At 39.6% G+C, this 27,790-nt stretch overlaps 1 protein-coding gene across 2 annotated transcripts in view; it reads left to right on the top strand.

Annotated features, from left to right (window-relative positions):
- The window catches only part of tafa5a (TAFA chemokine like family member 5a), a 138,096-nt gene extending 110,864 nt beyond the window's left edge, over window positions 1–27,232 (top strand). For both annotated transcript variants that reach the window (XM_034863788.1, XM_034863789.1), the window contains exons 3-5: window positions 12,004–12,131; window positions 21,198–21,404; window positions 25,926–27,232. In XM_034863788.1, the coding sequence (XP_034719679.1) occupies window positions 12,004–12,131; window positions 21,198–21,206 (137 nt within the window). In that variant the 3' untranslated portion in view covers window positions 21,207–21,404; window positions 25,926–27,232. The remainder of the gene's footprint in view (window positions 1–12,003; window positions 12,132–21,197; window positions 21,405–25,925) is intronic.
- The last annotated feature ends 558 nt before the right edge of the window (window positions 27,233–27,790 follow it).

Here is a 27,790-nt window from a genome sequence, read left to right as displayed (position 1 = left end):
TTACTACTTTGTTTTGATTTGAACTTTTAAAATTGCAGTTGAATATGTCTTTTATTACTTGACAGTGTATTTGGTTAATTTTTTTTTCATCTTGCTCTCAAAGTGACATGTTAAGAGGCAGGTTAATACATGACAATGACACGCTGTTACTCACGCGTCTGTAAATGTTGCTGTTTCTCACATGGGAACCGGTATAAATACCCTTTCTGTCCTTGCCCTATTCCATGCTGGCATCTGTCTAAGGAAATGGTAGAAGAGAGGAGAAAAAAAGGTGCAATTTTGAAAGTACGAAGGATAATGAAGCCATTTTATTAGCGGAAGAAAAGGGCCTTTTAAAAACTGAAATGAATCATCAGAAAAAAAAGTACACTCAGAGGCAGCATTAAATAAACAACAGCAGCGAGACTGCTGTGAAAAGTACTTTTCTTTAACACAGTCAGTTCGACAGAATGAAAGATAATTTGTTGTCCTTTTGAAAATACAAAATGAATATAACTCTAATCATTAACAACCAATACATGCATTCACAAGAGCATGCATTCCTTAACTACTGCCCTATTTTATCAAAAGAAATGGAATGTGTTCTCTATGAAAAAAAAAGTACTTTTATTACTCACTGTATCAACCTTTTCCGTGATGAGCTTTTGTTCTGCCGTTTTCCTAATATCATTTAGATTAATTGCCGCTCTTGTTATTTTTCTAAATCAAAGCTTGACATTATTATGTGCCTGACACATTGTAAGCTTCTTCTTATTATTTTTACCAAGCTAATTTCCTATGGCGGGGAAGTGTTTTGACTCGAAACCTCACATATTCCATTGCTGTTTCATTTTGTTTTCTTGCTCTAATTATTAAATTATCATACACTGGAGCAGCTGAATGGGTAATGAGTTTTTAGCTAGTGGCAAATAAAAAACAAAAAAAGGCTTTACAGAACCACTCTGCAGCTCACAACGCCGAGCCTGCAGCCAGAATGAAAAAGGCACCACAAGCTTCAGGCAGAGGGAAGAGCTGAAAACATTTTTTTTAATATCAATAATAAATCCCACATTCTATAAATATTTGACATGCCATTTTGGGGCATTCAGCTGACACTTTAGATGAGAACAATTGAGTGAACATTTCTGGTCAAAGACAGTTTTTTTGCAGATTTAGAAGCGTATTCCGAGTATTTAGAAAAGTTTTAACCTTTTTAAGGGATTGTATACAAATTATTACAGGGAAGAGTGATCATAAAAGGGGGAGGGTTGTGTATGCATTCTTTTTTCTTTTAGGAGAGCATAGAAGGGCCTTTAAACTTTTTTTCTCACCCTAAATCAATATATCTGCCTCCAACTGTGTGATTACATAAAATAATAAAAGATGGTTGTGCAATGGTTAATTGCCACATGCAGAAGACAACTCTAGGATTTATTTTCCCATTACAGTCCATAATCTAACAGAACTTATATTTCTAGTTGTGTGACACTTGGATCTTTATATTAGGTCCACACAAGAAGAAAAACATTCACGATAAGGAGGAATAGTCATCATTTTGTACCAACTCAGTGTTATAATTTAAGATATTAGGGGGAGAGTGTGGCAGTTTTTTAGGTGTAGGGGGAGGTGTTAAAAGAGAATTTGAATAATGGTGGGGTGGCTCTTAGCTATTTAAAGAATTGTATTAATAAACTGAACCTCTATATTTTTGGTATGTCCATATGCACAGACAAAGCTTTATGGACATAAACATGGAAATATGCACACACTGCTGAGTGTTCACAAAGACCAAATGACCTGAAAATAATAAGTACTAACCCGATTTGATTGAAACCAAATAGTGTTGTATAAGCTGCCTTACACATAACAGCAATGATTATGTTCTTATCTGCTTTGGGGACTGTTCTGAGTTGAATTACCATTCATGCTGTACTGCTGTTTTGCTTAATGGAATTTGTTTAGCGGGCTTTATAAGGGAGCACACAGGGAATAAACAGATTTATGGGGAGCTCTGCCAAGTAAAAGGTTATGCATAATTTAAGGCGGATTAGTTGGGATGTAGAGGTCAATAAGGCTAAATAGACAAGAATCATCAACATCCAGGACGAAGAAGCTGTGTCTTGAGGGTCAGGGCCTCCACCAGCTGTACAAACTCTTTATTAACGGACCCTCATGCGTGCTCACATGCATCCAGGAGCATGCTATAGCTTACATTAACACACTTGTACAGACATACCTCACTCATACATCTGTACACACATGAACGGTTAACAGAAGGCATACCACGTATAGGAACTAATTACATCAATGTGTTTATTTTGGTTTGCAGCCTGAAGGCATTGTTCTACTTTAATCTAAGTATGTCACTATGTCATTTATCATCAACCTCAACGGAGTCACTTTCATTACCGACGGCCACATCACGGTAACAACTGTCATCAGAACCCATCATTACAGCACCATACTCTCATGCTGCTGTGCAAGTCCATTTGTCACATTCCCTCACTCCTTGAGTTGTTTACGACTTGTTCACTCAGCTGCTGATAATGGCAGTATAAGCAAACTGTTTTTTCTTCTTCTTTTTTTTGCACTTATTATAAGTTGCTCCTCACAGACAAACAGTTCAGTCTTGGCACATCACGCAGTCCAAGAGGTTGAGATAGTGAGAAATTGTTCACTTTAGTTTTGCAATCCATTATGTGCTCTGTGTTAAAATGAAGCAACTTGGACTGTATCAAGTTTTAAAGTGCAGCTTAGCTCCCTGTTTTAGCTCAAAAACACCTCTTGACATGTTACATGTTTCAGCCTTATTATATATCTATTTTTTTTTTGAACCACAGTTTGTAAGTAACTTCTGTTTTAAAGTCTACTGTATACCGTCTTAAATTTCATTCCCAAAACATATTTTTTTGTTTTACCAGCCAAAATTGAAAGCCTTAACAGTGACTTCATTCCAGACCTGGTCCTTTAGACCCCTGTCTGAATTCTGTGGGGGGGGGGGGGGGGGGTTCTGTATTTTTTTTTGATGCAACATTTTTGATGGTTAAGCAGCTTGGCATGTATTGTTTGAGTTCCTTTTTGTATCACATTGGGCATAGATTGGGACATTTGCCTTCTAACGTTTAGCTTTTATTTTTCTATTTCATTACTTTGTTGACCAATAAACCCCAAATGACATGGATGAAAAAGCAATTAAACGCAAACATTTTTTTTCTGTATCGGAGAATGTAATAGGTAATTTTGTGTTCGCCAGCAGCTTTCATGTGTCAAGGGTTTACTATTCACTGCTGATGTACTGGTGTCTCTGTAGACACTGGTGTAAAACAATCTCTTTTCCACAGACTCCTGTTCCCACCGACATTTCCTCCTCTGGCTCACAGTGCCTTTGGGCTCTCCATCTTTGTGCGTGTTTCTCTAGTGGACGGCACATGCTTGTGTGTGTGTGTGTGTGTGTGTGTGTGTGTGTGTGTGTGTGTAGGTCCACAAATCAGGGGTTGCTTTTGGCGTTCAGCTGTGAGAAAATGTCAGAGCACATCTGCAAATGAACGATATCAGCAGTACCTAGTGGCCTGTATACACACACATGTGCACACACACACACGCACACACACACACACACACAGAAGAAAAACAAGCCCAGGGCAATGGCATGCCACAAAACCTGCCAGGTATGCACCACAATGGCACCTTGCATAAATAGTATGCAGGTAAAAGAGGTTGTAGCTGGAGGCAGCGATGTGGACTTCTGTGTAGAGATTTGGAAAGGGAGACTTACTTACTATGGCATGAGTTTTAGGTTTTTCACAATAAAATGTGTAATCAATATGTTTTTTGAAAGATATTACAATTGAATGATGACGTTAACCACATATTATTTTGAGCAGATAAAGAAAGTGTAAACATAGGAATGTTGATAGTGGTTATTAATATTAGTATTCATATTATGTGAATTGTTATCATAGACTCAGATATTGGTAATTACATATCCTGATGTAAAACCTTTTTTTGTTTCACTCTTGAGAATAAAGAATCGGCAAAAGTGTCTTCCAAATCAGGCCTGAATTCTGGTGAAACTTGCCACAAAGATGTTGCACGAAAGGCTTATTTTTAAAGAATAAGTTTACATTTTGTATTTGCTTTCTTGCCAAGAGTCAGACGAGAACATTGATACCGCTCTCAACATAAAGCTAGCCCCTTAGCTTAGCACAAAGACTGGAAACAGGGGGAAACAGCTTAACACAAACAAGATACAGCATGTTAATAAGTAGGCCTTGAGAAGTTCTGATTAGAAGATGTTGCTACCTTTACAAAGAGCCAGGCCCCTGTTTCCAGTCTTTATGCTAAGCTAGGCTAACGGTGTCATGTGCCTAGTTTCATACCTAAGTGATAGAATGACATCAATGGTATCATCTGACTTTTGTGCATGACAGGAAACTATTCCTTTAATGAATTCAATCCAGTGGCATCTTCAGGAGTAATACGCCTCTACTGAAACATAATTATTCAACAAATTCTAGCATTTTTATTTATCAAGGATAAATGAAAGAACGAAGGGCAATAAAGAAAAGCAGAAAGAGAGCAATTATCTGTTGCACACTTTAACATTTATTCAACTGAGAACTCTAATTTCAGTCTTTCTTGTTGAACTGAACCCAGTTGTAAAGCATAACCTTTTTCACATTAAATATGTTCATCAAGCACATTAAACTATTTTGAAAAAGCAGTTCTCTTCTACTTTGGAAAATTTGAGCAATAAATATCACTGTAAAGCTTCTGTTAGATTTATTTTCTTCATTTCTATCAAAAAGAAATATCAAAGTTTTAATAATAGCATAGATACATAAAAGAGGCGCATAACATGTACTCATGTTTTTTTTGCCATACATTATATTCATGGTGCATGGGCAAAATATTGTTAGTGACTCTCCCTTATGCACACACACACACACACACACACACACACACACACACACACACCACTGGAGACACCCACACAATCATACATGCATGCACACAGACACAGAGCAGAGGTCTGGAAATGTCAGTCAGCATGCTATCTCATTATCTCTGCCTCTTGAAGTTTCATGAGTGCAGAGAAGCTATTTGGGACACAAATTCACTTCACCAAAAAAAAACTCAGGCTTTTAAAAAAAGGGCTTGACAGCTTTTAGTGTACAGATACTCATCAAGGCCGCCAAATGGGTTGAATAATCTTATGAAAATCAAGCAAAGCAATAGACTGGAAAGGAACAAGCATGGTAAGGGAAGAAAAAGAGGTGAAGAGAGAAAAACAGAACAGGGTAGACAAGATGAAGAGGGTTAGGGTAGAAATAATGGGCCGACAGAGTACAGAAGGAGGAAATAGTGGTTGAGGCAAGCAGAGACAAGTGGAAATTTGCTGAGATGAGCTGAGAGGAAAGGCGATAGAGAGCTGGTGGCTAATTACACAGAGCAGGGATTTGGTTTTTTGCATAGGGTTTTTCCTCTCACATTCCTCTGAGCTTCCTCTTAATTCCTGCTGGGCTCAATTCAGGTTTAGGGAAATGTCTGCCTACCACGGCAGGTCAGATAGTACAGTTAATTATCCAGATAGTAGATCCATTGTAAGCGGAGACATATTAGGGGATTTCCATGATGCAAGCAGATCTCTGAGTCTTATTGGCACTCATTTGGCTTTTTCAAGCCGTCTTTTGTTAGACTTTGTTGCCTGACATGTCCGCAAATTCTGCGTGTGTGCTCCTCTGTGGGTGTGTTTTCATATATAGATTTCAAATGTTGGTTGTACAGTAGTGTGCATGTGCTTGTTGTAGCTTAACTGTTACTTAGCTGACATACGTTTCCAACTTATTGAAATGATGTGTTGTGCAGAATGAAAGCAACCACGACCAGAAGGCAAAAGTGCTTTTTTTGTGCATGCATATGTGCACATGCTTTCTATTGCTACAGGGGCATGTGCACATTTATAGAAAGAAGACCTGCATGGAGGGATAATTCGGTGAAAAATATTTGTAAAATGAAGACTGTTCATTCTTTTAAAAGGCCATTTGATTTGCCATTACTGGGTACAGAGAGGCCTGCTCAACATGATGAGCAAAGGTGGGCAGTAATGGCAACAATTTCACAAATAGCAGAAAGTAAATGCATGTAAATGCTTGTGTGCATTAGGTTTATGTGTGTATGTGAGTGTGTGATTGAGAGCCCCATTTTGCCCCCCAGCTCATTGTAGGGAATATGGAGGGATGTTGATTGGCTTCTGTCAGAAAGCAGTTCAGTCCTTGCACAGAATCACACTGGCATACAGAATGTTGTGCACCACCACACTAACTAATGTGACACAAAAACAAAACCCAACAGCTGCAGATTTTTTCAGGAAATGGGGAGAGAGATAGGGGACGACATGCGGCAAAGGGTTGGAGTCGAACCCGAGCCTCTGCGGTAAGGGCTTTCCCAACTAATCTGGTGTCCAACAGCAGTAGCCCTTGATATGCTGTTGACTGTACTACTTGCCCAGGCCACATCTGATCCGTACAGTTTGTAATTGTCTCAGCACATCTTCTTATCTTAGCACCATCTCTTGAAGAGTGCTGCACTGCAATTATTAAACCATATCTGATCTGTATTTAGGTCTACTTTCTGTCTTTCTTGTCTGCTTTCTTGATATCTTCACACATGCAACACACACACACACACACACACACACACGTACCATTCTCCTGCCGTCTCAGGCTTGGCATTGCATTAGATAGAATTTATTAGGCCAAGATGCTGGCTGTTGACATGAGTGTAATCTACCATTTGGTGGGAAGATGAGTGTCCAAGGGAGGGTGTAATGATGTTCTCTTCCTCTCTCCTTCTTATCTCCCGTTGATGAAACACGGCTGATTCCTTCCCTTGCACATAGCTTTAAACCTGTGTGTGTTTATTTCTGTCCACGCCTGTGCTCACTGGTGTTTTTGTGCCTGGCTGCCTGCATGTGCGGGTGCATGTTTAAGGGATGTTTCTATTTCAGATCAACCTTGAATCTTATGAGTTTCAACACAACCCACTGCCCTCATACTGGTGATATGGTTGAACGGAAACAGAGTGTCACTATCAGCCAAGATGTTGCTGGGAGATGAGTTTAGTTAGTGACGCGAATCCAAATGTGACTGAGAAGGGCCATGTCCTAACTTGTCTTTAAGGTTTCCGAATGATAACATGGTAAATCACAGCTATTGAACTAGTCTGTGTGATCTTTCAAAATTTGGGAATTCAACATATAGACTGCAGCATTTTCAATCAGACTCTCTGGCCATAAACACGGAAGCAAGACACTTGTAATTGAAATGGTGAGAATAAGATAGTTTGCCTTTTAGAGTCGTAATCTGTTGAAGATAATAGTTTTTTTTTACACTGTGTGAGCCAATTCTTTATGTTTTGGGTATGTCTGTTTTAGCCATAATTTTATGGAAATATGAGTGTGCAAAAGTGAATTATACTGCAAAAATAGTTAAACGTGTTTTCTTGTATTTTGAAACTTTTATTTTACTGTGAAACTGGGTCACTTGGAATCCTTTGTTACTACTTTGAATCCAAGATAGTAGGAAACAAAGGAGCAAGCTAAAATATTTGTTTTGTGTGCCACCTTTTAAATCTACAGGTGTAAGTGTTTGATACTTACAATGTGTGATTTTGTTGGAGTATTCCTTTTCATAATCATTAAATCATTGTGTTTTTCAATGACACAATCAAGCTAGGGTGCTAATAAAAGCTTTCATTTCAGAATACAGGAGTTGGAACCTGTATAATTTGATAATTTCTTTCTTGCCACTTGTAAGTAGCGCAAAACGCTGTAAATGACAAATGATCACCTGGATGCTAATTTTTTCAAGGTTTGTAACAACAACAAAACCTTTCCCGCTACCAATTGCCATTTGATTCATTATTGCTGTAAAAATAGATTAGAGCAGCTTCAAGTTGGGTGTAAAAACTGTTATAACTTTAAATTTGTCAATAGCACAAATGTGGAAATGTGTTCCGTCAACATGAGATTTGCGGTTACATTTTAAATCATTCATCCGACATAACTGTAATCTTTTAGGTCTCAACAACAATATGGTGCTTGTTTAACATGGGAGTGTGGATTTTGAAGATAAAAATGTAGAAACATTAATTTTACTATTTGGGAACAGTGCGTTCAAGGTACAGCAGAAGAAAAACACTGAGAATTGAGTCATCACCAATAGAGCTGTTTTATAGTTATTTCTGTAAAAAATGACATCTCTAACTTACGTGCCGAGAGGAGCACTTGTGCACACACAAAACAGCATTCATTCCCTCATTAATATTATTTACCTGACGCCACTATACATCTTCATCAGCTGAGGGTCACCCCACTGGATGGTAATTTAGAAGCGAAACAAAACCGGTTAGAGAATTGTATAAGTGACCTTGCTGACAATGTGATAAATTCACAGTAATGGATTAAATACGAAAAGGACGGAAGGAAAAAATCTTGACAACAAAGCCAAACCTCGGGCTATTACAACTGACAAGTTTTTTCCTTTCACCTCAGCAAATGGTGTGTTTTCAATATGTCCTCTAATTTTCTCTTCTGCTCTCTTGCTTGCCTTTTTTCATTTACGAACCCTGCTGTACACCCCTCTCCCCTACACCAAACTTACTGCTACTGAGATACAGCTGGTTATAGATGCAGATTCAGAACACTTTTGTGTCCTTAAGATTTACATAAAATGGAAATTTGTCTTTGGCACTGGCATACTTTACACAACACATCAGGACATAACCACAGAAAAGACAAATTTAAAATCATGAATATGTGATCAATTTAAAAAAAGATAAAATAGGTTCTTTAAAAAAGCGAGGACAAGGGCTCGGGGAGTCATAGCATGCATTGTTGTTAGAGGGGAAGAAATGATAGACGCTTGCACTGTGAATGGAATAAAGGATGTCTTGAACTTGGAACTTAAAGTGTTTGGCTTGAAGGCAGCATCTGGTATGCTAATTCAGGGGATGGGTGGGGTCATTGAAAAAGTGGATTGCTTTTTTGATTGTAGATTGGTACTGAAGTTGGAGTCTGCCTCAGTTCACTCGTTTTGCTTGATTGTGATCTTTCTATATCATTAAATGATGACATAAGAACATTCTTAGTCAGTGATTTATGGTCAAATGTGAGCAAAGTTGTCCCAGAACATTGATTTTGTTTACTGTTGCCAGTGACCAGCTTCTTTCCCTGCCCTTAGTGTTAACTTGTTCTGAAGGTAGGACCTATTCTATTTACCCTCATTCTGTAATCTCGGCACAACTCCTTGTGACCTTAGGGGTCTAAGAAGGCTGACAATGCACAACATTTCTGTGTATGGAGAAAAGCAGGGGAGATAGAACACATCCCTGAGGAACACCTGTGGGTACAATCTGGTCAGAGAAATGTGTTAAGGCCAGGGTATACTTGAAACAAACTAGTTTGTAAGAAGTGGTGTTTAACCACATCTGATGGCTCGTGCTTTTATCGTTGTTTCAAACGGCCACACTTGAAGGTATGTTGAGAGGCGTGAGACTCAATTATTGTTCAAATAGGGATAACAACGCACACTATCAGGCAGTTTTCGAAATGATTAGTTTGTGATGTTGCAATATATTGTACACATGAAAAGTGACAGAAATAGTTGTGAGGAATTAAAAAAAGAGAAACTCAACCATTGTTTACTTTCTCACCCCCACCCACCAAGCAAGAAGTTGCGTGAACTAGTCACACTTTTAAGATTGTTAGTTTTGGAAAGTTGCAAGCATTTACAATTATTTAATGAGTAAACTGTATGGCATCCACTGCAACACATCTGTCAGCAACTGGCAGGGGAATATATATACAGTATGCTTAGCAGAGTGCTAGGTTGTGTAGCTATAGATCTTTGAGCTATTTAAAATGGCATTGTTCCCAATATGTATCTTTGCCCCTGAAGTAAAAAATCAAGTTGCATAATTTTAGATTGTTTTTTTGCAGCTACCCTTGAGGCAACTACAAGTAATTGAACCTCAAGTAGCATGTCAGCAAAATGCACTCAACAATAATAATGCTTTACATTGTAACTGTGTCAATTTCAAGCTTACTCTTTACTGTGCTGACACAGTGTTTGTAGTACTTTCATTATTTAACCATGTGGTGCTTGAGAAAGTATACCCATTTCATGGATTGATTGATTTAAAGATATTGTTCATTGTGAACAGATATTAGCATTTTTTATGGTGCTCACTGATGATCTACATGTGAAGTTATGACAGCTACTGAAGGTGCCCTTAGAGCAAATTTATAGATATGGAGCCCAGCACAATTCCCACATGCTTTATAAGAGAGCCAGCATGCCATGAACGCCAAGGCAAAGATAATATGATGTATGTATGCCCTATAATTCATTCTGGGTTTTACTGTTATCCATTAAAGAATGCTATTTTCCATCCATAAATGCATATGAATATAAGCTCAAATGCATCTATCTTTGTTTATCTTGCACATTATATGTAGTGGTCAAGAATGTTTTCCAGATATGCTTATTCAGAACTTTGTCTTCATTTTCTCACCTTGTATCTCAGTTCATCTCATTTCCTTTTCTGATTTACATACTTAAGTGGTCTTGAGTTGCTTTCTTTTTATTCTCGAATCCTTTTAAATGCAATTACTGAAACATTGTGAGCCAAAGTGAGGCTCATGGCTGATATTAGACACTTTATCTTTAGAGGGGTTTCCTAAAAGCACCACTTAAACAATGACCCTTAACTTCATGTTCACTTTTTTTTTTTTATTCTGCCAACAGACATTATTTTCTTGAACTCTGTTGAGTTTACATAAAGCAAAATAATATTTGTTTATAAAAGAATTAATTTCCACACTGTGCCATTCAATGTTTTGGAAGTGGCCATTCAATAATTTTGTGTTCAAAGCCTTCATTTAGGCTGTTATTATTAAGCCAGCTGATATGCTATTAGAGGCACAGGTTTAATGAAAATGTGTCTGGCAACATTCACTAGTTGCAGTTAGAGGTGTTGTCATTGTGCTTGCCTTAGCAGCTGATTGGTTTGAAATGCCTTTTTTTGGAGGGACAGGCATCTTAAAGAACTGTGCAGAGTACGTGAAGTGAACAATCTCCTTGCTGTCAGGTGAAAAGAAACTTAGGTGGAAAGTAGGAATCACATGGCATTGTGCATCCTCCCCACAGCAACACTACGAAAAATATATTTGTTAAATTGAAAGATGCAGCTGCAATATCACTTTCCTCAAACTGAAAAAGCTCAGATTTGATATTCACTACATCTAGCACTGTTATCATTATGTTTCCATCTATAAGTAAAGCCAACAGTACAAATGAGTGTAAAACATTCAAGCCTGGGGCTTTTCTGGGAAATGTAAGAACTGAAGTCTAGAATGGATATACAGCAGACAATGTCGAAAACAAATGAGAAATTACAAAGGGTTACGACAAAGTCTTAAAATGTCACAGATTTCTAAAACCGTAGCCAGTATATAATCTTTGTTGTCCCTTGTGGTAGACGCTAGCAAATATTTTTTGGGTTTAAAATTTGCTTAATTTCATTTGCAGTGTTTGATGTTATTTACCTGAATGATCACAGCTCTCTCCATCTGTCGGATTCTCTCAATCTTTCCCTCATCTTTCCCTGCCATCCCCTGCTCCCATATCTCTCAATTGTATCTTTACTTCATTGCTCTTCATCCGCCTGAATCGCTTATCTCTTTTCCAATCCACCCTTCTACATCCCTCCATCTTTTTTTTGCTTCATTTAAATGTATTTCAACATTTTTCTCAAATCTCCCCTTTTCCATCATTTTCCATCATGTTACATTTTTGCCCATTTCTGTCTAACTCCATCTGTCATCCCTCAACCCACTCTCTCTATTTTAAACATTACATCTCATATTCTCCTCTCTCTAGCATTTCCCATTTATCTGGGTATTTCTTCCATTTTTCTAACCTCTCTAATCGGTATTTCTCTCTTTTCCTGTATTCTCTGCAGCTGGTATTGTTCGGAAAAAGCAGTGGTGTGAGATGGTGCCATGTTTGGAGGATGAAGGCTGTGACCTGTTAGTCAATAAATCTGGCTGGACTTGTACACAGCCCGGAGGCCGAGTCAAAACCACCACGGTGAGTTCAGGTTCTCTTTTACCCCCCCCCCCCCCCCCCCCAGGCTACACAAACCAGTGGCACTGAGAACAACATATAAGAGCTGAAAATCAAGCATTTGAATAGAAAATCAATTATGGTATGAATCAGAAATGACATATTTCCTGAAATCTCTGGTAATGGTACACAGTTTTGCTTGCCAAACATCATTTAGAGGCCATTTTAACAAACTGAATCATTTTTTAGTATTGGCCCCCGTATAAAGGTCTCATGTACTTGTACATATTAAAGCCTAATTTAGGGGCAGCTGTTGGTCATGTGGTAGAGCGGTTGTCTACTAATTGGAAGGTCGGTGGTTTAGACCCTTCTACATGTAGAAGTGTCCTTGGGCAAGACACTGAACCCCGAATTGGTCATTATGCTGCGCAATAGGTGTGAATGTGGATGAACAATTATTGGATGACCAGGTGGCAGGGGTGCCTGTGCCACCAGTGTATGGTTGTTGTATTTAAGTCTAGAAAAGCTCTAAATAAATGCAGTCACTTTACATTTACATTTGGCTACAGCTTTTGTGATTTTTGTGATGCTTTTTTTCACTTTGCTTTTTTTTTTACATTTTCATTCTCAGACTGCCTGCCATGGCAGTACTTAGAGACTGCAAAATGTTGTAAAGTACAACAACTTTTAATCACTGAATACTTTGTTCATCCACTTAAAGCTAGATTATGTTTCTTTTAAAAAGTGAAAGAAAAACAGTCTATTATTCTGAAAGTGCAAATTACATACAATAATATCAACAACCACAAAAAATCTACTTATGCGAGACCTATGCACCAGTCTGGCGAGGAGCGCATAAACCGACATGCAGGGCTACAGATTAGGTGTCCCTAAGAAACTGTGTATCAGTAGCAGTAGTTCTGCATTACATTAATTTGCCAGCGAGTTTCATGTAGTTTTAACCCTGTATTCGCCATGTATATTCATGTCAATTTCGTTCAATACAAGTAGATGTACCGTACCACTCTTATTATTAACATGTAGCAGTTCAGAGACAGAGCAACAAAGCATTCATTTGGAGTCATGTTTCTAGCCACCCGACAGATGTAAGTCCAATAATCACTTCTCTTTCAGCTCTAATTTGTTCTCCACCAAATCCCATTTTGAAGTTTTGGGCCACAAACCAAAACTATGAGCTGAGACGCTAGAATTATTCATTGAACCAAAGGGAACTACAGAGTCACTAGAGGTGACACCCTTTTAACGTTACACATAGTCCTTGGGCATTGTTAATTTTAAAGTATTGGCTAGTGCTGCTTTAAACAACCTACTCTGGAGATTCTTGCGTAGTACAAGAAAATTGAAATGTACCATTGTTGCTGCCACTTCTTGATTGCATCTTTTAGCCTCGTCTCCAGCTGTTGCCATGTGTATATACACTGTGACTTTGGAACAGCTTGCACACTGCCAGCCACAAGTACATTGATAGCAGCAAGAAAACCAATTGGGCATTCACTTCACAATCCCTTGAAAACGTTTCTCTCCCGCCCTCCTCGTCTTCAGCTCATCTACCCAAACTGTACTCGGTTTGTTTACTTCCTCGTCACCAGCAATTAGCTTGAATTAGGGACGTTCTTAATGTTAATGATGGCAGCAGATGGGAAGCCACCACTTGTATTCGCTAAGATGCCACCCATTCATTCAAGTTTGTCCTTCAAACCCTTTCTCCAGCTTTCCAAGCAGCCTCCTCTCCACTTCACCTTCCACACATACAAACACACACATACACACACACACACACCTTCCTACCGCTTTCCATCCTCCCAGTGCTACATACAAGAGACTTAAACACTGTTGCTTTGCCGCCTATATGTGCAGCCTATATGCAACAGTATAGACTGTAGCAATGGAAGAGGTTTCAGTTGAGAAAAATGTTACACAACAAAACTGCCCTATGTTTGAATGTCAATGGGTGAAAGCTAAGGACCAGTGGGGCATCAGTAATGCATCTTCCATGATTTAGTCATCAGCTGACTAATTTGTTTATGCCTCCCTGCTAAAAGACACATACATGCACCCGAACAAACACGTAGCATATGCTCACGCTAAATTCTGAACCCACATGATATGGTTTGTTATCAGTCAGCTGCTGCCTCTGTGCTCTTAATGGGTTCTAAGTCTCTCAGCAGCCCGGCACCAACCTGAATATCCCTGGTTGTGGAGACTGAGGTGACAGCCATGACATGTTCCACCTACATTGTAATTTGTTATCTGGGCAGGCAGATAGCCCACACTCATGCATGCACGCTCACACACACACACACACACACACACACACACACACAAACACACACACACACACACCCATAGGCAACATATAGCTGGATCCATTTGTTATGTATGACAGATATAAGAGCTTGTGTTGCATTGGAGGGGGTTGAGCATGTAAATGCTTAGGTCACTGTGCATTGGAAGGCTAATAGATGCGGTGCCTGCACATTCTTACGTTTTGTTGACATGCTCTTACTGATGTTTTCAAGTATTTGCATATTGAGAGTTATAAATGTGTGTCCCTGCTGTCCTGCAAAGGGTGGTCCTGTATGCTTTTGCCTACATGCACATTTCATATCCTGCTTAGGACGTCAGTCAATGTACCTCTCATAGGCTTAGACTGACAATATGTAAGACGTGACAGGTATTTCTTGCTTGCTTCATTGGCTACTTAAAGCTCGGTGACAGCTAGTCAAATGGCTGGACAGCTATGTGCACTCATCTGTGCGTGTGTGTGTGTGTGTGTCTGGTTAAGCAGCTTTCACTGTCAAGGATTCTAATAACTGGCAACATGCAGACTCTGGGTCATTGTTTTAAATTCTTCTTAACATATTTATTCATAAGATGGAAAAAATGGCCTAATGTGACCGGTCTTTTTAATCTGGGCAAGTTGAGGAAAGTCTTTTTAGATTTGACTTCACAACCATGCGTGTAACCTAAAATTGCCCAGAATTCATTAAAGCTTCGGGCCGATTTGCCAAAGCAAAAATTACATAAACCTCTTGTTATCTGCTGACCCAAGGGAGAATGACAGGCAACAACAAAACACAAAATTTACTCCTTAGCATCCCTTTAGTTAACTTTGAACAAATGGCCCCTTCCCTGAGGCTTTCCAAGGTTAAACCCAAACAGCAGCCGCTCCGATATTGCCAAAGGATGACTGCTGGGCTGTACACAGTCCAGTGAGCATGTCGGACCTGTCTGTCAGGTGTTTGTGCGAAAAACATCAATGCAGACAAACAGACATGTCCCTCTGGGCATTTGACTAAGCCAAGTCAATCTGACTCAGCCCCATAGCCCCATAAAGGGCTATTTTGGATTAATGTCAGGAGGTGGTATGCGTGTATCGGTCAAATGTTTGAGAGTTTGTTTTCTCTGTCTAACTGCGGGAGATTGTTGTCCAGGGTGACACAGCTGACCTCTCCTCAACACTTTGTCGGCAACACGGCTCTGTACAAGTTGCAAAGCAGCTTAGATGTATGCTGTGCGTATTCCCTGTACCTCTCAGCGGCCACCATTTGATGTGCTTCCGTTTAAAATAACTTACTCGCATACCTGTTTCTTGCAGCTCAAATCCTTAGCCTTTTTCACTTTCACTAGCTATCTTTCTATCCCTCCTCCCGTCTATCACTTATTCTCACATCGTCTCTGTCCCTCTCTCCATGCATTCATCTTAGTCTGACCCTGTGTTGGAGAGTACGCGTTGTTCCTGTCAATAAAAACACACAAATGGATTTTTCTAGGGCCGGCTCCAGAAGAAACTTATGAAGATTGATATGTACATTGCTTATTGTTGACAGTGACGTTTTGAGCAATGTTACTTTTATTAGCAGAGCATGTCAACCACAGCTAAAAAGGACACATATCAAACAGAGGTGCACTTGAGAAGCCATAGAACAAAACTCATTTCAGTATCAAGAGTCTCGCTAATACAGCGACAAGTTTCTCCTCTAAAGGATTGACCTAACAGAAAATGGAATTCCTCAGATGAACCATGTCAAGTTCTAAGACTATAAACAAGCTCCTTGGGTTCACTTAACTGCATTAATGAAACAATAAAATGCACACGGACACTCAGCTGCACGTCCATTAGTAACCACTTTATTTTATTTTCTTGTACATAAAAGTGGATGTCTGCCAAAAAGCATGCTTTATGGCAACCCATATGGGCATAAAAATGGTAATCACTTACAGAAACACTGGCCGGAGAGATCTGTCAAAACACAACAAATATTCTAATGTTTTGGGCATTTGACTGTTTACTAAACCATGAACCTGAATAGCAATTGGCTCATTATAGTTTAGCAACTGTAACTAGGCCCCTTTTTATCTTGTAAAAATTAAGCAAACTCTTTGAAAAAACGAACAATAAAGCATACATCTAAACACTGTGTTGCTTATCCAAGTATAATTTTTATATAGTGAGCTTTCATATCATCTATTTCAATTGCGTTTTGTTTTTTTATTAGTTCTGTACGTACTGTAATACTAGAGCTAACTAGTTAATTCCCTAGCATTATATCATACCGTTTATGTTGTCGCTTTGTGCATATTTCAGGTTAACAGTACAGGAATTCATAGGGATAGGGATCCCGCGGGAACCAACGCAAATTTTTGGGGGGTTTTATAGGGGCTGTGGCTTGGAGCAGGCGGTCCAAAAATGCACAGACAGACAGCAGGTCCTGGGATTTAGGAGAGCTGCTCCGGGTCAGTGCTGTAACCCAATGTTAGGTTTGCCTAACAAGGTTTTATGAGGGAATCAGCAACGGACAAGGTGCATCCAGTTAAACGCAAGCCAAAAGCTGTATTAACACTCCTCTACTCCCTCGTTCTTACTTCTTTCCCAGGGAACTGCGCCCATCCCTTTTCCCTACAGCAACATGATGGATAAAATCAACAGGAACTTTAACATGAAATTTATTAGAGTGCTTTAAAAGACAGGGAAATAAAAATAAAAAAACATTCTACAATAAGTGAAATAAATAAATAAATTCAATGGTCAGTGACCGCCCTCCTTTGTACTTCCGCTCAATTTTAATTTCCCTTCAATACACCGTCTGGATTTGTGGTATATTTTTGGATTTTCTCCAGTCAAATCTTAACCGGACCAATCAGTGAACAGAGGGAGTGGCTGAGAAGGATACCTTTGAGGTTGTGCGCCAGTTTGAGTTGTTGTTTCTTAATGGCGTAGGAGAAAGATGCGAGCAAAGCCATTTGGTCCGTTGTAGCAACCAAGTAAGAACATGATGTTGTGGCCCACCTCTCCACGGGGTTCGGGAAAAGATTTTCCAGCTCGCTCCTTTAGTGGTGAAGGAGTTGGCTAAGACAAACGCAAGCGATGCCAAGCTGACATCTTGACCAAGCGTGATTTTCTTATGGCAGATCCAGAGTCGCTCTGGGCAGATCCAATAATTTTAAGTTTCAACAGAGTAACCGCCTTCAAGGAAGTTAACACTTGCCAATGTGTCAATTAGCTTTTGATAAAACTCTGCTAAAGTTGTGTTACTCGGCTGGCTAAAGTGCTCGTTTCAGCCGACAAAATTCTAGTTCTTCTGCTAGTAATTAGAAGCTGTTGTTTACTGTTGTGAGAAATCGAAAAACCAGTAGTTGATTTTATAAACTGCTACTGATTTCCAGTGACAATTCTGCCGTATGGATCATTTTGGAGTGTATATATGCCATGCTAGAATAAAAAGCTGGCAAAGTAACTTAAAGGGGGGCAGGGTGAGGAGATCGTCTTTTGGACTGAATGGGAAATGAATAAAAATTAAAAACAGTGCAAAACAAATTTCTGACATTATTGCAAACAAACTACTGTGTTGTTCTTTAACATTCAGTGCAATAACAATATTCACATGTTGTAATACATGTAAGCGTTTGGTTATTCACAGCATTCCGGATGACACAATATACCATGTTCCCTGGAAAGCTCTTTCTCAATTGTTAATCGCCAGATGGAGAAAAACTTTTACTTAGCAACCAGGGGTTAATTCTCCTTTCCCAATATACTTTCCTCCCTCCATGACACTAAATGCTTTGAATTTACATTTTATCACATAGTTACCACAGGTAAATGCTACCTTTGCTGCCTTTCCAAAGCACTCTCTTTTGGCAAAGCGATATGTAGTCTCAGCAGTCATCTCCTATACCTCTTTCTCTCAGTAAAAGGCTTACTGCCGTCTCTCTCCAGAGAGGAGGATGCTCTGCATTGTGCCCTCCACCATTTTAGACTGGCAGATGAAACAGCGCAACAAGCTATCTCTCTCTGCATGCGCCGACGCGGGAAGCTCGGCGAGAAAGAGGCAGAGTGGGTGCGCCATTAAAGGAGAAAACGGAATCACCTCGGGTTATCTGCCGGCTTTTGTGACAGCCCGATAAGACGAACAATTTAAAAGTAAAAAGAAAGACAGAGTGTGGGGTAAGAAATGTGCAGTGTTAGTGAAAGACAGAGGAAGAGATTTGGGCCAGTCAGACGTACAGCATCGTGAAACATTATTTTAGTCAGTTGGTGCGCATCAAGCAGTGGCTCTTGTTGTCTTTCAGTGCTTGTTGAGTCCTTTTTCTTCCACTAAGTTAAAGTTGCACAAACTCAAACAGTCAAGACACTTTTTCTCCTTGCTGTCATTCTGTTGATATATCATCCAACAGATCACGCATGCTTTAGCCAGTGTTGTCAAATGATTAATACACAGCAAAAACAAGAGCATTTGTTACCCCGAAATTCAGCCAAATACATCTACTTGTCTCGTTGAGGGCTGTACTTGGTACAGCACACCATCATTTTCAGACATTGTAAGACACAGTCACTCGACGTAACAATTGCAATGACTATAGATCCTTAAATGTGTAACTAGGTCTTAATCTCACGTTCCATTAGGTCTGTCCTGATTGGGGTATTTAGGCTGTGAACAGAGTGCTACGAACAGAAGTGCCAACTCCTGAGAGAAAGACTGTGATTACTGTAATTAAGACTTTCTGAGAGGAAAGGGGTAAGGCATACAGATAAGGAGACATGTTTGAGCATGAGTACAATTTTTGATACTATGGGACCATGCATATTTAATACACTCTGGAAGGTACTCTGTGGGAGAGGGTAAGAGTCAACATATAGACCGTGTATGTGTTGCTATGTATATGCATGGAGATAAAGGCTGTTTCCATCCTCACACAAACAGAATTTTTCTACAAAGGCTGCAGTTTACACATGACAATCCCCCGGCCAGTCTGTGTTTCCCTGTAAGCTCCCGCGGTATTTACACATTTATACATCTGCCAGTGACAGGATGTCTCCACACACACACACACACACACACACACACACACACACACACACACACACACAAACACACACACACACTGTGCCCCTACCTCTTTCCCCATGCCTGCCTTTCTGTTTCTTACTCTGTCTTTCTGTGGCTCCGGTTAAGGCTGGGCCTGATGGGATCCCCCAAAGCCCCATCATCACCACGCCCCCTCTGCAGTTCTGGGTCGGTACCGGCCTTGGTAATTGATCCCTCTGGGCCCTCCAGTCACATCCAACAGTGGGTTGAACAGAATCACCACTAAGAAGACAGCTGCTTTGCCACCCCAGACAGAAAAAGAAAAAGAAAAAGAGACCCTGTTGTGGCTAACCATTAGCTGTGTCTGCCAGTTTCTTTCTAGAGAAAGCCAAGTCAGCACAGCATCTCTGCTTTTAAATACAGAAACCTCCATTTTGGGAAGCTAGGATATACATTGGGACTATTACTAAAGAGAGTGTGACACGTTGACTACAAAAAGATCGAAAAAGTCCGCCTTTTGAGGTTCTTAGTAACAGCCAATGAGCTTGTGGGATCGATCGACTAAGTGAGCACTGTTTCTAAAACCAAAAGCCTTTGCTAGCCAATGAAAGCACCCCTAAGTGTATTACTTTGCCAAGATTCAGAATTTCAGCAATATTTATGTGGCAAAAAAAGGTAATTCATTACGCCAAGCAGGGAGCGCTTGCTGGCTTGCACTGCAAGCAGCGACTAGTTAGAAGAGTTGTAGGTTTATTCCAACATGCAGCCAACAACCAATGACAATGTGCACACTCATACACAGGAGTACAGAATGTTGTTGCTGCTAACATTTGTGTATCTGTGTAGCATACCCTCTGTCTTACAATCTGTCTGTCTGTCTGTAAGAAAAACTGCAGTTTTAGGCTTTGTAACAATGCATTTTTTTCAATGATGTCAAACCCCTTGGATTTCTTTTGGATAGTGATGCTAATTAAGGACATAACAAGAGTTAAAAGCCATGCTTGCAGCATTGTGAGGCTGTATTTGTGCACTGCATTACTTTGAGCTAAATGTGACATTAGAAGGATAAGTATCTTAGTTTAGCATGTTAGCATTTGCCAATTATGAACTGGACACAAAGTACAGCTGAGGCTGATGGGAATGTCATTATATGAGACAAATGTTTTTTTTCAACCCTAGTTTGGCGCTAAAAGGAAGGGTCAGGGGATTACAGTCATATTTTAGTGTGTTCCAAAGTGGAGGACGCTGTTGCCATGGCTATAAAACAGAGGTTTATTTTGCTAAACAATGAGTGTTCAAGAAAACTACAAATTATTTCAAATCAATGAATTTTGAATGCATTAATGATTTATTGTAATGCTATTTTATATCACTTTTATTTTACTTGTTCAAGTCAGTGGCCCTTTTAAAACATCTCTGGGAAAACACAAGGCCTTTCTGTAATTTGCTTCCATATGGGCTACTGTTACATAGACTCAGACCCTGTTTTGTTCCCACACTTCTATATGAAATGTGCACAGAACGGTTTCCATGTGACACACAAGCACAGTACACAGGGGCGTAGCACAGCTCATCGGCATGTAGAAAGCCAAACAGGCACGTTTTCAAGACACTTTAGCAATGCAAATTGGCAATGGTGGTGGTAGGGCTGTGACTGTGTCTAAATCTAGTAAAATCTAATAAATTAAAAATAAAACACTGCATCCTCATTGTAAGCTTGATAACCATACAGCTGTCCCCTCTCCCTCTCTCCCCCCAGGCTCTATGACGCGACAAGAGTCCCCTTCGACACTCTTGCACTATGGAGAGCATTGATGACCCCTTTGGCAGAAACCATCTGCCAACACCACCCTACCACCACTACCACCACCATCATCACAACAACTTCCCCCAAACCCTGGTCCCGCAAAGGCAGGAAGCAACACAAGCAGTTACAGAGCACCAAGGGCCTCATGGAGGCAGCAAGGTACAACAGAAAGCCCCTTCCCCTTTGTGACTCAAGTTCTTGTAATTAAGCTAGTTTTGCACCTGAAAAGTGTTATTCATAAATGTATATTTTAAAATACAGTTGTATGATGTGATAAATGATAGTCATCTTATTCACCTTCATTGCTATGTGCAGTTTGTCCAGAATCATTTTTTATTATGCCGTTGGGTTGATAAAACTGGGTAAAATGAGTTTCTGAATCTGATGAAAACCCTTGCATTATCCTCCAGCTTTAGCACAACATGCAAACAAAGGAAGCGCAGACATATACGCAAACACAGCACACACATAAATCCAGATACAATTTAAACAACCGTCAGCTTGTTGGATGCCTTCATTTGGCTTACTCATTTTTCCATAAGCTCGCCAGTTCCCCTGTGTGTGTTTAACCACAGAAAATCCATGAGTGCTGCAATACCAGTAAAACCCATCGGTTAATTTCCAGCTTGTTTTTGCTCTGCTTTATTGGCATGCCTTGTACATTGTCTTTAAAGTATTCTGTCATATGGCGTCTGTGGACTAAATTGAAGCAAGGCGCCAGACAGATATTAATGCATGTGATTGGGAGATAGAGAGTAAGCATGTTGTAAATTTAGTGTACAGTGCAATAAAAGGGATGTGGCCAAAATCATAAAAATGCCCGGTCCCATAGAGTTTCTAAAAACCAGGCTCTTCTCTCGGTCAATATTGTCAGCATTTATGGCCCAATCTTATGATTTGCTTTTGAGAAACAAATCTAATCCGGCTGCTTTTCAGGCCAGACAGCAAGTCTTTAGCAGATTTAAACTATAAATAGACACAGGGTGGACTGTGAACTCAGATCCTCTCACAGTGCATTGAATAAAAGATTATTGTCTATTTACCAAAGAAAAAGGCAATCTAAGATTGGATTTAAACATTTGATCCCATAATGTGCTGTACAAAGGAAAACAAGACCATAATCGCCTGCAATCATTGATGTCGTGCAGTGGCATGCAATACAGTAGCTTAGATTGCATGAACAGATATAATCTATAAATTACAGTGTATTAAGGGACATGGGGACCATTTCAAGTTGATTGTATCTAAAACAAATCATTGGCATTTTCTGTCATTTTCAGTAACTTCTTCCTTTCGGGTAGAAACGCGATTAAAATCTGTTCTAATGTGCCCTCTTGAGCATTAAAGTTCTCATCATATTGTATAATAATACAGATAGTGAACTGTGTTTGCTTTGAAGTTCTAAAAAAATGCAGTATGAATTGGTTGATAATGACATAACACCCCAGATAGCTTTGAACTCTCTCTTAATGTGGAATGGGGCCTCGTGTCTGGAGGCCGGTACATACATGTTCGTGTATTTTGATCTCAGCGTCTGCTTCAGGCATTATACGACTTCACAGCATGTAATTAGCAATTTCCCATCCCCTATTAACCTGTGGATCATTCCTAACCTACAAGTTCATTTATGAATATTCATCAAGCGGGCTATTGTGCACCTTCCGTGCTCCGATCCAAATGGAAGCGTGCTCAGCTGCGCTGGGCTTAACATAAAGCAGCGAGGGCAGGATCAGGTATTAGAAACAAGTAGTCGATGAGCAGAAAAACCTTTTCCATTGGCTAATGTTTAAGCACCACCTCGCCTTCTTCAGGGTGTACCAAGGCAAAAAATTATGTACAAAATCATCCATTTCATTCATACATCAACATAGTCCTGAGATTCTGCATTATTCACATCCAAAACAAGTGGAAGATAAATTTTTCTTCATGCATGTCCTTTGACACATTCACAGTGGGTCACAGTGCTGTGACGTTTTGAAGGGAGTCAGGGAGAGTTCATGCAGAGAGGACATGTCAAGCCGGGACCATGTGTTCCGCTGTATTGCCTTTAACTCCCAGGTGGCGAGCGACTTCATATATATTGTGTATAATCTCCTTTAGCTTCCAACAGATGGGGCTACATGTTCTTGCAAAATTCATAGAACGCCAGCACAAATGTTATTAACCTTACCATCAAAGTCAAATTCACATCCGGTCTTGTTTGGATAGCCAGACCCCACTGTACTCACAGTTTGTCTCTGTTTCAATAGCCATATGGGCTCTGAGTCACATTCCCTCAACTCTGCAGTCCTCTGGCGCAAAAATATAAAAATATTCTCTCGCTGTTATAAGATATAAAATAGAGTAATGTGGCCGTTTCCTGATAAACCCAAGGAAATAATCACCTAGGGACTGTGAATTTTATTCATAGGGCAAATTCATCTCATATTCATCTGACATTCGTTCCTCTTTTTAATAGAAGGCTTGCATTTCCCTGAGATGAGATTTGTGTGTGAGATTTATGTGGAACCATTTTCCACGGTGTGTGAAAAGGGGATAGGAACATAGAGAGAATATAACAAAATGACCATGGCAGACATTGACTCGCATAAAACAAGACCGTCTCTATGCCTACGCGTCTATTTAAATTAATTTGCATTCCATCCCTTTCAACATTTCTACTAGGGGGCACAATACTTTGTTTTTTTATCGTCATCACGATACCACCTGGCACAATATACATACCGTGAAAAGCTGCAACAGATTGCGGTAAACACTCCCATTTTTGGGGTTAGTAACAAAAATATCAGTAGAAAACTGCACTTTATTGTTTTTTTTAGTGGTGCCTTTTCTATTAAAATCAATGGTCAATATGTTATATAAAATGTTGTAAATGATTTCCTTTCAGTTGCTTTTAATTTGACAAGCAGGTTGTTGTATTTTTGCAGAATATTGAAACCAGTATTAAGGCAAAACTCAGTACACTTTAATATCTGTTTATTTATCTCAATAAAAATTGTTTTTGCGATATTTGCAACGTTATTGCACGTTTTCCTCTTATCGTGCAGCCCTAATTTCTACAACAATGTTTCTGAGCAGTTATGCGGCTCCTTGACAATTCAGTGTTGCTGTAATCTCAATGCGCCCACTAGCGGGTATCAAGATAAGGAAGTGTGGAATTAAACACCTGTTTTGGCTGCGGTCACAGTTAAGTACTTAGCACAGTCATGCCCCTTCTATAAGCTCTTATACCTCTGGGTCATTTCATGCCCCAGCTCCAACAAAACCATGACATTATCTCTATTAAGCCCCGAGCACATTGAGATGTTTATTATTCCCGGAGCATCAGACATTATCATCTGTGAAACATGTTAGTACTCCATCCAACACCTGCCCCTTTCATGCCAATTTGTGAAATCATCAAGAGTTCATTATTATGAATTAAACAGCAGTCTTGGAAGGCATCAACGCCTCTGTCAAGTTGGCTGTGTGACTGGCGAGGGCCAGATGGCGAGGAGGCTTCCAGATTTGTCTTTTTGTTGGTAGATTTATTGTTTCTCAGCCTGTGCAATGCGAGGCACACTTTGTTATTGGGTTAGACCCACAGAAGCCTTCTAAATATTTGACTGGTAAAGCACTTGATTTGACAGAGAGTAAGCTGTTGAGGTTTTTTTTTACGATTCTGTATTACGAGTGCCGTAATTAACACCTCCATTCACAGTGCATGCAATGAGTCTCCCATAAAAGAATAGCTCAACATTTTGCTTTGAAATTTGCTCTCTTGCCGAGAGAAAGAATAGGAAATTGATACTATTATCAATCTGTTAAATATTGCAAAATAATTTAAAACAACGTGGAATTACCACGCCTGTCTGACCATTGCATTCTCTCCTGGGCCACTGCTCCTTAAAAATGTCCAACTGGAGAGGCGACAAGTTTTGGGAACTTCTGTCAGTCAGGGCTGACGCCAAAATGACTTAATAAATAAGTCGATGCTCAAAACCTCCCTGGTGGAGTACACCCAAACCCCCACTATGATATGTCCCTCCCTCCCCGAAAGGAAGATTCTGGCAAGTGTGCATTACAGTGACTAAACCACTGTATTCAACCGTCATTTTTGCCGTATTTTGCCAGCCCTAGAAACAGTTAAAGGCTACCTTTAGCTTAGACTTTAGATTGTATTGCCTTAGGACAGAGCAAGCCTAGCTTCTTCACTGTTTCTAAGGTGAGCTAACTGTCATCTGGCTTCATATTTCACAGACAGACATGAGAGTGGTATCAATTCTTTCATCCAACACTCAGCAAGAAAATTTCCCAAAATGTTGAGAAAATACTTTTTATTTAAAAACACGAGAAAATAATCCTTATAAGGGAGAGAAGGTGCAATTATTCTATGTTATGAGACAAACTTTTCTTCCAAAGTCTTAGGTAAATGTCAAATGACTAAACAAAAGATCTGCCTAGCTGCTGCATGCAAGATAACAAAACATGAACATGATTATATTATCATATTATCATATAAATTGCTCAATTGCTCAATCTATAGGCAGGAGAAAGAAAATATCATTATACATTATTTTGGGTTTTTTCATATACACCTTCAGAAATAATTGAACTCCTTGCTCAAGCTAGTAAGACTGTGACAATGACTGTGTGCTAAAACAATCATCTTGTGTTTGCTGTGTTTTTGTTCATTCACAGGTCTCATAACACAGCCAGAGACGGGAAATCCAGAAAGGGACTGTTTGAGGGAGCAAGCTTTCTCCTGGACACTGGACAAACTCCTCGCTGTTAAACACTTTCCATTTCCTGTGACTGGCCCCTCCGGATTTGTGACTGCTCCCTCCTGCTATCTGTCGTTGGGTCAAAATGTTGCGTTCACCTCCTCTTCACTATCTTCCTGCTTGTGCCACAGAGGATCGGACACTTTGAAAAATCCCACGAATGATTTTTGCCGTATTGGAAGTACTATGTTTGAAACGGCTGACTGCTTTGAATAAGGGATTTTCCAACACCTCTCTCCTAGCCTCTAAAGCAGGAATTCCAGCGCAAAGACGGGATCATTACAGACCGGACGCTGTTGCTTCGCGGACCACTTTACAAGGCTGTTAAAAAAAATTAACTGAGCGCTCTCTGCTGTGAATAGGCCTTCTGCTGGAGTAAACCTCCCATATTTTTATAGACCAAAGAGCAAAACAACAAATACGATCATAATGACAGAGTGGACCATTTGGTAAAGACACAGAGACTTTGTGAACTTACCGTTTGTGTCACCACCGACCAACGACTGCCCCCACAGAGACACGGTGCACACGTGGAGCGACGCAAACCAAACCTGCTGTCCGGTGTCACATGTACCGTAGTACTTTTAAAACTTTCCAGACATTTTTTTTCTCAGACTAAGCCCATCACTGTATTTTGGAACTGGAGATATAGGTACTACATACAATGTATAACTGTGTATGAAAAAAAAAAAATCTGATTTGCATTTTTCAGTAGCTACTGTTGGGAAAGCTTGCAGAGGCATTGTCAAGATGGTCACGGATCATATCAAAGAGATGATGAATATCTACAGAGGATGAATGCTATTGAGTCTGAAAAGGAGTAAAGAAATGTCATTAAATGTATTTTGAAAGGCCCTAAAAAGTTATATATTTAACAGTTTTATATGTTGTACCTTTGTAGAGAAGCTTATTGGACTTAAAATGTGGTCACAATGGCAGTTTAGTAGGATGTGAACAAATGCTGTTGTTCTCATTACTGCTGGCTCGTAGTCCCAGGTTTTCTGTTCACACCTCAGTAGCTGCTTTCTTTTCATGGTCATCTACAAGTCACTGTCTATTAGAATCATTAATGGAAAAAAAGGAAAGTGACACAATTTATTGAGGACTGATCTGCAGCCAACTGATCATTGTAAATCTATGGTAGTCAGTGAAAGCCATTGAAATCTGCTAATTTGCTATGATATTGTATTGTACACGGTGTGGAATACTGACTCATTTCCTCTCTATGGGTTTTGATCTCTTAATTTATTTTTGTGCTTGTGTTTGTTCTCGCACAAATCTGGCCTCTCCGACGGCGACGAATACAACAAGGAGAAAAAGAAAGCAGAGGAAACATTGCAGTATTAGAGTCGTTTACATACATTTTCTATCATGAAATATTTTAAGAATAAATTAAATACATGAAAAGAAATGTGCCCTGCAAATTTAGATGGTCTTGGTGTTCAAGGTAATCAAAGGCTTTTTTCTAGTTTTACTTTTAATAACTGTGTTCTCTCACAAGGAAAGTGTCCACAGGGGAGTTAAATGAGTCTTCATTAAAGTTAAAGTTTTTCATGGGAACAAGATGTCTAATTCCCAAATACTTTTTCAAACATGAATACGTGAGACATAACTGGTGGTCAGATGAAACAGAACACAAAGGAAATAGCATATATTGTGCAATGTCAATACAACTAGCTCGGACTTGCTAATCTTTTTAACCAGTATATCATGCCAAGAGTTAGTGTTGTAAATTTAACTTCTTGCTAGGAAACAGCTAAAATAGTAAGTTTTTAGTCTAAC

This window comes from Etheostoma cragini, chromosome 23, assembly GCF_013103735.1.
Source record: "Etheostoma cragini isolate CJK2018 chromosome 23, CSU_Ecrag_1.0, whole genome shotgun sequence".
NCBI classification, from domain to species: domain Eukaryota; kingdom Metazoa; phylum Chordata; class Actinopteri; order Perciformes; family Percidae; genus Etheostoma; species Etheostoma cragini.
This window is presented reverse-complemented; position numbering and strand designations above follow the sequence as displayed.